General features: G+C 42.4%; 1 protein-coding gene across 1 annotated transcript; it reads left to right on the plus strand.

The window, feature by feature from the left end:
- Nucleotides 1-1,054: 1,054 nt before the first annotated feature.
- Nucleotides 1,055-6,849, plus strand: KRT12 (keratin 12). Its single transcript, XM_055575918.1, has 8 exons — nt 1,055-1,621; nt 2,348-2,430; nt 3,359-3,515; nt 4,361-4,522; nt 4,615-4,740; nt 4,853-5,073; nt 5,920-5,990; nt 6,424-6,849. Exons 1-8 carry the CDS (start codon nt 1,055-1,057, stop codon nt 6,519-6,521), a joined length of 1,485 nt encoding a protein of 494 aa, XP_055431893.1. The 3' UTR covers nt 6,522-6,849.
- Nucleotides 6,850-12,182: the final 5,333 nt, after the last annotated feature.

Here is a 12,182-nt window from a genome sequence, read left to right on the forward strand (position 1 = left end):
TTGGTACAATTTCAATAACAAAAAGAGCAACTGGGTTTTATATATATATATATATATATATATATATATACACACACACACACACACACACACACACACATATATATATGTACTAACAAAGTTGGCAGTAGTGAGCTGTCGGACAAGGCTTCTGATTTCACAGAGTTTGCTAAGGTCAAATATTATGTAAAGGAAGATCTGCTGGAAATATTACTAGTATCATATTCTACTCAAAAATAGCATTTTTCAGGGAATTCCCTAGTCCAGTGGGAATTCCCTTAACCACTGGTCCAGTCCAGTGGTTAAGACTTCATGTTTCCAGTGTCAAGGAACTAAGAGGAACTAAGATCCAATGGAGTGCAGTAAAAAGATTTTTTTAAAAAAAAAGAGTATTTTCAATGTTTAAGAGGTATTCTTATTGAATCAGAAAAAAAAAAATGCAACAACCTAATGACAAGATTTTTAAATCCTTGGAAACTCAAACTCCAGTATCAATCTGGAAAATGCATTTATTCCCTATTTCTCCCAGTGAATTTTACAACTGTTTCTGAAACTATATTCTGTTAGAAGATAGACTAGATCATGATCAGATGGTTCATACTGAGTTTTCAAAAGGAAACAAATAGGAGATATGAGGGAAGAACATTAAGAAGCTTAATGTTTAGGAAGAAGTATTCATTAATTTACCCACTCAACAATCACTCACTGCTTCCCCACTATGCATAAGACACTGTGCAGTGCAGAGAATGCGAGCAACAGAATAATTTGGAGAAGAAAAATTCTTTATGACAACCTATCTGCACTCCACCCAGATTTCTTCTTTCTATCACAAATATGTAATGGGAAAAATAATTCAATTATATCTATACCAGTGAATTGTCAATATGCATAAATCATTTTCTTGTTAAGCTGGCCAAAAAAGGGGGGCCACTATACTTTGGATGGAGAGAGCGAACTTTCCAAGGCAACACCCATTCAGAGACCTATAAAAGGTTAGCCTTCCTGCCTTGCTGACACTGCCCCCTCCTGAGCTATAGGTCCCTTGAGCAGCACCATGTCCCTCTCTGTGCGCACCTCTGGGCTGCCTCAGTGGCTGTCCTCCCAGAGTGGGACGCTGGGCAGAGCCAGGGGCATGTCTGCCTCGAGCATTGGAAGCGGCTACGGGGGCAGCGCCTTTGGCTTCGGAGGCAACTCTGGGGGAGGATTTTCTGCTGCTTCCATGTTTGGTTCTAGTTCTGGCTTTGGTTCTAGTTCTGGCTTCGGTGGTGCCTGTGGAAGTTCCTTTGCAGGAGGACTGGGTGCTGGTTATGGAGGAGCTGGGGGAGGGGGCTTTGGAGGCCTGGGGATTGGATTCGGAGGAAGCTCAGGAGGGGGCTCTCTAGGGATTCTCCCTGGCATCGATGGAGGCCTTATTTCTGGGTCAGAAAAGGAAACCATGAAAAATCTTAACGACAGATTGGCTTCCTATCTGGATAAGGTTCGAGCTCTAGAGGAGGCTAACACTGATCTAGAAACCAAAATTCGAGAGTGGTATGAAACACGAGGCTCTGGGACTGGAGACCCCGGGTCACAGAATGATTACAGTAAATATTATCCATTGATTGAAGACCTCAGGAATAAGGTAACAAAATGGTTTCTTTCAAGGGGGGCTTTGGGAATTATTTTTTACTTTCCTTTTTTCTATTTCAAGATTTTACAGTGATAAATCACCTAAAACTTAGATATTTTTCCATTCAACTGTATTTGGAGTAAATTCTCATCTCAAGATATTTGGGCTGTGCTTAGTCACTCAGTCATGTCCAACTCTTTGCAACCCCATGGACTATATAGAGTCCTCCAGGCTCCTCTGTCCATGGGGATTCTCCAGCCAAGAATACTCAAGTGGGTTGCCATGCCCTCCTCCAGGGGATCTTCCAAACCCAGGGATTGAACCCAGGTCTCCTGCACTGCAGGAGGATTCTTTACCATCTGAGCCACCAGGGAAGCTCAAGGGTACTGGAGTCGGTAGCCTATCCCTTCGCCAGGGGATCTTCCCAACCCAGGAATCGAACTGGGGTCTCCAGCATTGCAGGTGGATTCTTTACCAACTGAACTTTCAGGGAAGCCTATAGTTTCATTTTATCATTTACCATAAAATAACTGTATTCCCACTACCTTTTCTGTGGGATAGGTATGTTTCTTAATTTTTAAGATTCTCCACATATATTCTCTTTTAAAAAGTTAAGCTGCTTTATACTCTTCATAAAATAGCACTTTAACATTACCTAAAATTTTCCTGCCAAAGATAAATTTGCAAAACACTAGTATTTAGTGACATCATTTTGTGTGTCTTCCCTTGTTTCGCCAGATCATTTCTGCCAACATCGCAAATGCCCAGCTCATCTTGCAGATCGACAATGCAAGACTGGCTGCCGATGACTTCAGAATGAAGTAAGTAAGATAAATGACTAATGATACCTGACATGTCCCAGCATTTCTTCTTACTTTCTATTTTCCTTCCTTCATTGATGGTAAATATTTCAAGCCTTCTTCAGTTCACAGGTTCCACACATGTTTTGGTAAATTTACACTGGGCATTCTAGAAAGTATCTAGATTCAATAGAGTCACACTACATGTCCTTAATTATAAGTTGCTTAAACCCAGGGCTGTGGATTACCATATCTGACATTTGCTGTTGACTCATGAAGTGCCAAGATAATTCCACCAGGATCCTAAACCTCAGTCTTCCATGCATCAAAATGAATTAATAATGTTTGTGCCTGGGAGTTAAATAAATGATCTTTTTCCTGATGACACATAAACAACTAAAATATTAATCATGTACTTATTTTTATATCTCTTCCTCCTTTCTACACCACCTCCTCCCCTCAGATATAAGGAGGAAAATCCTAAGGTCCTGTTTGCTCCACAGAATTTCCACACAAGATATTGCTTTGGTGATGATCCTGAAACCTATTACAAGTTACTAAAGGAATATCGCTGTTTTAAATTAAATCTTGAATAAAAGTTAAGCAAGATGACTAAATGATTGTTTTATTTTCAACCACTTCTAAGCTTCCGTCAGGAACTCCACCTAGAGAGGGGTTGCTACTGTTCATAGCCAGAGCAGCCAGCCAGAAGTGAAGTTGTAAGCCTGGGATGCAGTGCTGCTGGGGTTCACTGCTGATAGAAAAGTATTATTTTTTCACTTCTCTCCAACTAAGAAGTAAATTATCATTTTTTTAAAAAAAAGAAAATAAAAAGTTAGATCATTCATTACACTGCTGCCAGATTTATTTGCAAAGAAGCCCTGAAATGGCAGGGGCCTTATTCAAATGGGTGTGTGGATTCCCAGACTGTTTTGCACTTGATTTTCAGATATGAAAACGAGCTGGCCCTGTGTCAGAATGTGGAGGCTGACATCAACGGCCTGCGCAGGGTGCTGGATGAGCTGACCCTGGCCAGAGCTGACCTGGAGACACAGATTGAGACCCTGAATGAAGAGCTGGCCTACCTGAAGAAGAACCACGAGGAGGTGAGAGCCAGAAAGGACAGCTCTCTAAGCAGCTTTTTTCTCCCAGATTCAACAATTATCATTTCAAATGTATAAATATGGAGTTAGAAGAGATATGCATAATACATTGGACAATCAGAATTTTAATTGTCCTGATTTCATGATTTTAAAAATATAGTTTTCGTGTTTTTGTTTGGTTGGTTGGTTTATGGTCACACCAAGTGGCATGTGGGATTTCAGTCCCTTGATCAAACCTGTGCCCCTGGCATTGGAAGCCCGGGACCACCAAGGAAGTTCCAAAAATACAGTATTTTTAAAGTTCAAAAATAAAAGTCTACCAATAATACATACTGTTAAATATGCTAGAGAAACTGGTTATACCCAGTGTAGTACACACATGGAACTCTGATATACCCAATGTATGTCAGTAATTAAGCATAACCCTTGCACAAGACTCCTAAAGAGCTTTCTACTGGAAACCAATGAATATGGTACAACCGGTGAGCAAACCCAGGGACTGTCTGCAGCCCTCGGTTTAGCAGCTGCGGTTGAAAGCCCAGGGGGCACCAATTCCACCAGGCCTTCCCATCTTGTGAAGGCCATGGAGCCCCAAGAAGCAGGGCCAGCTCATCCATCAGGCACAGCACCAAGGACCCGCAGTGAGTTTAGGGGCCCATCTCAAGCTCTTTCAAAAATCAGGAGAAAACTACTAATGTTTAGATAAAAGATGTTTGAATAGTTTTTATTAACTGGTTTGTCTTTAAACCAACGCAGTTGTAAAAGGTAATGTTTCCTATTTTTTGTGGATGAAGAGGCCCACGAAAGTCACAATGGGCCCCTTCGCCCCTCTCACCCGCTGTCCCCAGGAGCTCCAAAGCTGCCGGGCCGGCGGCCCAGGCCAGGTCAGCGTAGAAATGGACGCTGCCCCCGGAGTGGACCTCACCAGGCTCCTCAACGACATGCGGGCACAGTATGAAACCATCGCTGAGCAAAACCGGAAGGATGCGGAGGCCTGGTTCATTGAAAAGGTACTGCTAACAAAAACAAGAGGCGTGGATACGCTTGTATTAAAGGGGAGCTGAGCTGACTCACGTCCCCTCACCCCTCTTTGTTGCGGCAGAGCGGGGAGCTCAGGAAGGAGATCAGCAGCAACACGGAGCAGCTTCAGTCCAGCAAGAGCGAGGTCACCGACCTGCGCCGCGCGCTTCAAAACCTGGAGATCGAGCTCCAGTCCCAGCTCGCCATGGTAGGGCGCGTGCCAAGAGATGCATCCAAATGAGTAAGACGGGCCATTGGCAGCCTTCCGAATTTCGGTCCCCTCCATTGTTAAGTCTGTGCCGTTTCTCTCCCACGTGCAGAAGAAATCCCTGGAGGACTCGCTGGCTGAAACCGAGGGCGACTACTGCGGCCAGCTGTCCCAGGTGCAGCAGCTCATCGGCAGCCTGGAGGAGCAGCTGCTGCAAGTGCGCGCCGACGCCGAGCGCCAGAGCGCCGACTACCAGCGGCTGCTGAACGTCAAGGCCCGCCTGGAGCTGGAAATCGAGACCTACCGCCGCCTGTTGGACGGCGAGGCCCAAGGGTAAACAGATAACGGATTGACAATAACCTCAATGGCTGACCGACAGTGGACACCAGATGCAGTTTAAGGGCAACAGAATCGGGAAGGGGTCTTTAGTTGACAGAAAAGAACACATCTGGTAAAGACATAGGGGTTCCTAGGTGGCCCTGCGGTAAAGAATCACCTTCAATGCAGGTTCTATTCCTGAGTGGGAAAGATCCCCTGGATGAGGGCATGGCAACCTACTCCAGTATTCTTGCTTGGGAAATCCCATGGACAGAGGAGCCTGGTGTGCTACAGTCCATGGGGTCTCAGAGTCCGGCGCGAATGAGTCGGACATGTTTAATATGCCTTAGCTTTATTAAATCCTCTACACTTTGCAAAGGGTTGTCACCATTATCTTCCTTGATAAAAGTTCATAAAATGCTGGGATGAAAAATGGCACCACAGACAGAGGCATACTGCAGACGTGTATTAGAACAATCAGCCAGTAGAGTTCTGATTTTAATGCTAAGAATGACACATCAAATATCAGCCATGCAACCACCTTGAAACTACTGTAGGGAACTTTCCAAAAGTAACAGCAGCCTGGACTGGTGGGAAGAATTCAGGATCATAAATTGGGAAACCACATCTTCCATTAATTGTCAGTTGGCTTCACTTCAAGAACCCTTTTTAGGCAGGGTTTGAAAACAAAGGTAGCTGCACAACTGATTACTCTCAGGATGCATCGCTCCATCATTCTTAATCAAGAAACTTAGAATACCTTCTCTCATTGGCCATTTTAAAAGCCCAAACAGCAAATTCGTTCTTCCTTCTCATTCCAGAAAGCATCATGTGATATCAACTCCCTTGTTTTCTTTACAGTGACTCTCTGGTGGAAAGTTCATATGTGACAGCCTCCACATCTCAAGCACCATCAACTGATTCCTCTAAAGGTATGCAGATTCCCTAGGAATCATGTAGAACAAGTCAGAATCACATCTATTAATGACCAAAACTGTAAGATCTCATTAAATATAGCATGTATATTCGAAGTATATTTGTATTTAGAACCAAGAAAAAATATTTATGCATTCCTGCAGATAAACTGAGTAGTCTGCACAGGGTTAAAACTTTCAGTAAGTTCAGGAAGGAAAAAAAAATCTACTCTACAAAGAGGTATTATGAGAATCATAAACAATTTTTAAGTGTTTAAAAAGAAAATCATTTTCATTTGTACACAACACTGAATACATTTTATTAAATAAAATGCATTTTGTTTAGAGTATCAGTCAATACCTAATTTAGAAGCCTAAGTTAAACAACAAATGTTAGATGAATATTTGAAGCACTAACTTTTGCTCCGTTTGTTCCATGTTTAATCTTTAGACCCTAACAAAGCCCGGAAAATCAAGACAATTGTGCAGGAAGTGGTGAATGGTGAGGTGGTCTCATCCCAAGTTAAGGAAATTGAAGAACTGATGTAAAATTTCACAAGATCTGCCCCATGATTAGTTCCTTAGGAACAAGAAATTTATAAGTAGAAATTATTCCTTTTAGAGTAAGATGATATATTAGTTCAATCTCTGCTTCTGTTTGTTTCATTTTCTTTGGATTCCCTATTAACTTTGAGTCTGGTTTTTTTTTTTTCTTGGTCTTCGAACAAAATTTAATTACAAATAATTGTGGAAATGTGGGTCTTGATAACAAATCAAAATTGCCTTACATCTTCCTGGACCTGAGGTAGTCCTTTAATAAACTTTTTTCTATTGACCTAGAACATATTTTTAATCATAGGACCTTAATCAAGTAGTATTGTTTTAATAAAGTTAATTTTAATAAAAGGTGACTGGTAATAATGTGAAATGTGTACCTTCTTGACGCCACTCTTAGCGACTCCATGGACTGCAGCCCACCAGGCTCCTCTGCCCATGGGATTTTCTAGGCAAGAATACTGGAGTGGGTCGCCAGTGCCTTCTCCAGGTAATAATGTGAAATGTGTACCTTCTTGACGCCAACCATACAGTCAAGGGCGTAGAGAGAGGTTTGTGAAATACTACTGATGAAGTCGATAAACACTGAGCTAAAGATGTTGAGGCTGGAGATTAAGTTAAGAAGATTCTTGGGACTTCCCTGGCAGTCCAGTGGGTTGGGACTTTACCTTCCAAGGCATGGGGTGCAGGCTTGATCCCCAGTCAGGAGCCAAGATCCCTCATGTCTCATGGCCAAAAATCCAGAACATAAAGAACAGACGCAATAATGTAACAAATTCAATAGACTTTAAAAATGGTCCACATCAAAAAAAATAAAAGAAGCACTTATATAGAATAATTAACAACAACAAAAAAGATTCTTATAGTTCTTTCCTTTTTACATGAGCCCATCAAGGTTACAAAAAAATAAGAAAAATGTATTGTTCACTGCAGGGTATAACATTTGCCCTGTTCATTTTCCAGCACCTTCTTTCATTCAGTCAAGAAACTCTTATTGAACCCTCATAGTGCGCCAGACTGGAGACTCAGAGGTATAGTCCTTGCCTGGAGAAGCTCACAATTGAGATTGAGGGCAGAGATAGATATCTACCAGGAATGGTGATATGCTGAGACAGGGTGGATAGAAGATCAAAGGGCACTAGAAGGAGGAAGAAAAATTTGTGACGAGGCAACCAAATACTTCATGCAGAAACCAACCAGGCAGAGAAAGGAGAAAGGGAACAGAGGAAGCAAGTATGAAAGGACATAGGGGCATGAACACACACTGTTTTGGCGGCCTTTCTCCTATCTGGCACCAGCAAGGTCCAGGGTGGGGTTTCTACTGGGGTGGGTCAGACCCACAGGTCAATAACAGATGTCAAGTTCTTGGCTAGGGCAGAAGATGGCCAAAGTCTAAGCCTGAGTAGACGGTGATTCAGACTGGTTCAGTCTGAGGTGCCAAATTCAAAACCCTAAAAGGAAAACACGAGCAAAATTTACTGATTAAGAACCAAATCTCTGAAGCCAGACTGAGTTCAAATTCTGACCTTAATACTTAATAGCAAGTAACTTAACCTCTTGTATGCCTCAGGTTCCTATTCTTACAGTGGAGTGGCTTTGTGAAAATTTAATGAGGTAGTGTACATAAAACAGTAGGCACAGTCCCTGGAACCTAGCAAGTACTCAGTATTTTTGTCCTATGATTGCTTTTTGTGTGTAACCAAAATCCTATGGAGAAACCAGGGGAACAAGTAGTGTCAGAGGAGCAGAATGGAGAGAAGAGGGTCGTAGAGGCCTGGAGGAATTCCAGTCCTGGGTGCAAAAGCCCACAGAAGCTTAGTTATTTTGTCATTCTCAGCTGACATGCTTCATATGCAGCTTTCTGAAGTCACACTTTCTTTTAAATTCATTAGCAGTCTCAGATACTCCATTCTTCTTCCTTTATTATGGATGGCAACTCAACTCTCCAGCCCTCACCTTCCAGAACTAACTCTAGGAGAACCTTACTGTTCAGACCCAAAGAGATTATCAAGGTCTTTCCTGCACAAGCTCTATCACCCACAAATAATACATGAGGCTACTTTCTGGTACTCAAAAGTGGCTGCAAATAGTTACTGTTTTAAACAACACCTGTTTTCCTTACAACTACATCTGAATTGTGTGAGACTCCAAGGAGACTCCTTTGTTGGTGGCTCAGACGGTAAAGTGTCTGCCTGCAATGCGGGAGACCCGGGTTTGATCCCTGGGTCGGGAAGATCCTCTGGAGAAGGAAATGGCAACCCACTCCAGTATTCTTGCCTGGAAAATTCCATGGATGGAGCCTGGTAGGCTACAGTTCATGAGGTCGCAAAGAGTCGGACACGACTGAGCGACTTCACTTCACTTCCCTTCCAAGGAGAAATGGGTATTGCATAGGTATAAATCTGGTGATCATTTCTTAGCTATTATCTTAGCTTCTCTGCCTTCTCTTCTTTTGGAAATACTTTCTCCACTGGGCTCCCAAAGGCATCATCACCTCCCTGGAGGCTTTCTCTGACTCTTCTTTGTGACCTCTGACTGCTGACTTAATTGTGCTATCTTCTCTCTCTACTCTTACTCCCTAGGTGATCTCATCTAATCTCATGGCTTTAAAGTAACCATCTGTGGATGGATATTAACTAGACTCATTGCAGTCACCATTTCCCAATATATATACAAATATTAAATCATTACATTGTATACCTAAAACTGTTAATATAATGTTAGGTATCAATTATACCTCAGTGAAGTAAACAGATAAGGTAACCACCTATGTTGATTACTCCTTGTGGTTCCTCCAAGATGGCCCCAGGGAGCCTTACCTCCTAGTACATAAGCCCCTGAGCATTGTCCTCTCCCACAATGAATACAGCAGGGTGGTTCAGAGGTTAAAGCATCTGCCTGCAATGTGGGAGACCTGGGTTCAATCCCTGGGTCGGGAAGATCCCCTGGAGAAGTAAATGGCAACCCACTCCAGTATTCTTGCCTGGAGAATCCCATGGACGGAGAAGCCTGGTGGGCTACAGTCCACGGGGTCTCAAAGAGTCAGACACGACTGAGGACTTCACTTCACTTCACTTTGCTGAAGAAGTGACAGTGTATACCTTCCAAGGTTAGGTCACAAAAGCATTTTTGTCTGACTTGGTCTCTTGGATTGCTCATTCTGGGGGAAATTAGCTGCCCTTAAGGTAATACTATTGGAGAAGGCAATGGCACCCCACTCCAGTACTCTTGCCTGGAAAATCCCATGGGCGGAGAAGGCTGGTAGGCTGCAGTCCATGGGGTCGCGAATAGTCAGACATGACTGAGAGACTTCACTTTCACTTTTCACTTTCATGCATTGGAGACGGAAATGGCAACCCATTCCAGTGTTCTTGCCTGGAGAATCCCAGGGACGGGGGAGCCTGGTAGGAGGCCGTCTATGGGGTCGCACAGAGTCGGACACGACCGAAGCGACTTAGCAGCAGCAGCAGCAAGGTAATACTGTCGGGAGGGGGTGGGGGGCGGAATCTACCTTTAATAAAAAAATCAGTGATTTCATAAAATTTCCTACTATACACCAACAGTGAACATCTCCTGGAACAGCCAGCAAATTCAAAAATCACAATCCTATTCAGATAAAATCTTAGAATATTCTATACTCTTCAGTTGGCAAAGGAAGCTTTAGGTTTCTTATTTAAATTCTCCTTACTCCACTCTCACTGCCAAGAAATGCAATTAGCACAGAATTCTTATCATGAAAGTCCAGGCATCATTCACTGGACCACATGCCCTAGTTCAGCACCAACAGGAAAGGTCCTTTTGGACTCAGCAATTAATGAATTGCAGAAATGAGAGGTCTTTCTTAAAGGGAAACTACTCATAAGAAAAAGCCCAGGTACAGGATCGGAAAACAAAGGCAAGCATATCATTATTTTAAAATCTAAACTTTTACTAATGTAAATTTTAACTTTTATATGCACTTATTGTGTGTGAGGGCTAGAGAAAGGTCTGGAAAATATTGTACATCTATATTGTTGCAGTGGTTATCTCTTGGAAATTAAGGGGTTTGAAGAATATTTCTTCTTTTGAACATTTTTAAATGCTTAACAAACAGTATGCATAACCCTGATAATTAGAGGGAAATGAATTTAAGTTATCCAGAACAAATGGGTTTGCAAGCAGGTGAGGGTAGAAAGAGAATCATCTAGAAAGCAACCATGGATTGCCAAAACAGAAGTCTTTAGGCTTTGTAAGAGTGCCACCTACTGGAAATTCAGGATATGAGATTTTAAAAATTAATCCTGCCTTTTAAGCCACTTTATATGTCACACACTAGCAAAGTAATGCCATCTATGGGGTCGCACAGAGTCAGACACGACTGAAATGACTTAGTAGCAGCAGCAAAGTAATGCTCAAAATTCTCCAAGCAAGGTTTCAACAGTATGTGAACCGAGAACTTCCAGATGTTCAATCTAGATTTAGAAAAGACAGAGGAACCAGAGATCAAATTGCCAACATCCATTGGATCATTGAAAAAGCAAGACAGTTCCAGAAAAACATCTACTTCTACTTTATTGACTACATCAAAGCCTTTGACTGTGTGGATCACAACAAACTGGGGAAAATTCTTAAAGAGATGGAAATACCAGACCACCTTACTTGCCTCCTGAGAAATCTGTATGCAGGTCAAGAAGCAACAGTTAGAACCAGACATGGAACAATGAATGGACTGGTTTCAAATTTGGAAAGAAGTACATCAAGGCTGTATATTGTCACCCTGCTTATTTAACTTACATGCAGAGTACATCATGCAAAATGAAGCACAAGCTGGAATCAAGATTGCCGGGAGAAATATCAATAACCTCAGATATGCAGATGATACCATCCTTATAGCAGAAAGCAAGAGGAACTGAAGAGCCTCTTGATGTGAGTGAAAGAGGAAAGCGAAAAAGTTGGCTTAAAACTCAACATTCAAAAAGCCAAGATCATGGCATCAAGTCCCATCACTTCACAGCAAATAGATGGGAAAACAGTGACAGACTTTATTTTCTGGGGCTCCAAAATCACTGCCGATGGTGACTGCAGTCTTGAAATTAAAAGACACTCGCTCCTTGGAAGAAAAGCTATGACCAACCTAGACAGCATATTAAAAAGTAGAGACATTACTTTGCTGACAAAGGTCCATCTAGTCAAAGCTATGGTTTTTCCAGTAGTCATGTATGGATGTGAGAGTTGGACCATAAAGAAAGCGGAGTGCCGAAGAATTGATGCTTTTGAACTGTGGTGTTGGAAAAGACTCTTGAGAGTCCCTTGGACTGCAAGGAGATCCAACCAGTCCATCCTAAAGGAAATCAGTCCTGAATATTCATTGGAGGGACTGATGCTGAAGCTGAAACTCCAATACATTGGCCACCTGATGCGAAAAATTGACTCATTGGAAATGACCCTGATGCTGGGTAAGACTGAAGGCAGGATGAGAAGGGGACAGAGGATGAGATAGTTGGATGGCACCACTGACTTAATAAACATGAGTTTGAGCAAGCATCAGGAGTTGGTGATGGACAGGGAAGCCTGTTGTGCTGCAGTCCATGGGGTTGCAAAGAGTCGGACACGACTGAGTGACTGAACTGACTAACTGAGATATGTTGAATACTACAAAATGGGTTTGGAATTTGT

This window comes from Bubalus kerabau, chromosome 4 (genome assembly GCF_029407905.1).
Source record: "Bubalus kerabau isolate K-KA32 ecotype Philippines breed swamp buffalo chromosome 4, PCC_UOA_SB_1v2, whole genome shotgun sequence".
In the NCBI taxonomy this organism is placed as follows: Eukaryota; Metazoa; Chordata; class Mammalia; order Artiodactyla; family Bovidae; genus Bubalus; species Bubalus kerabau.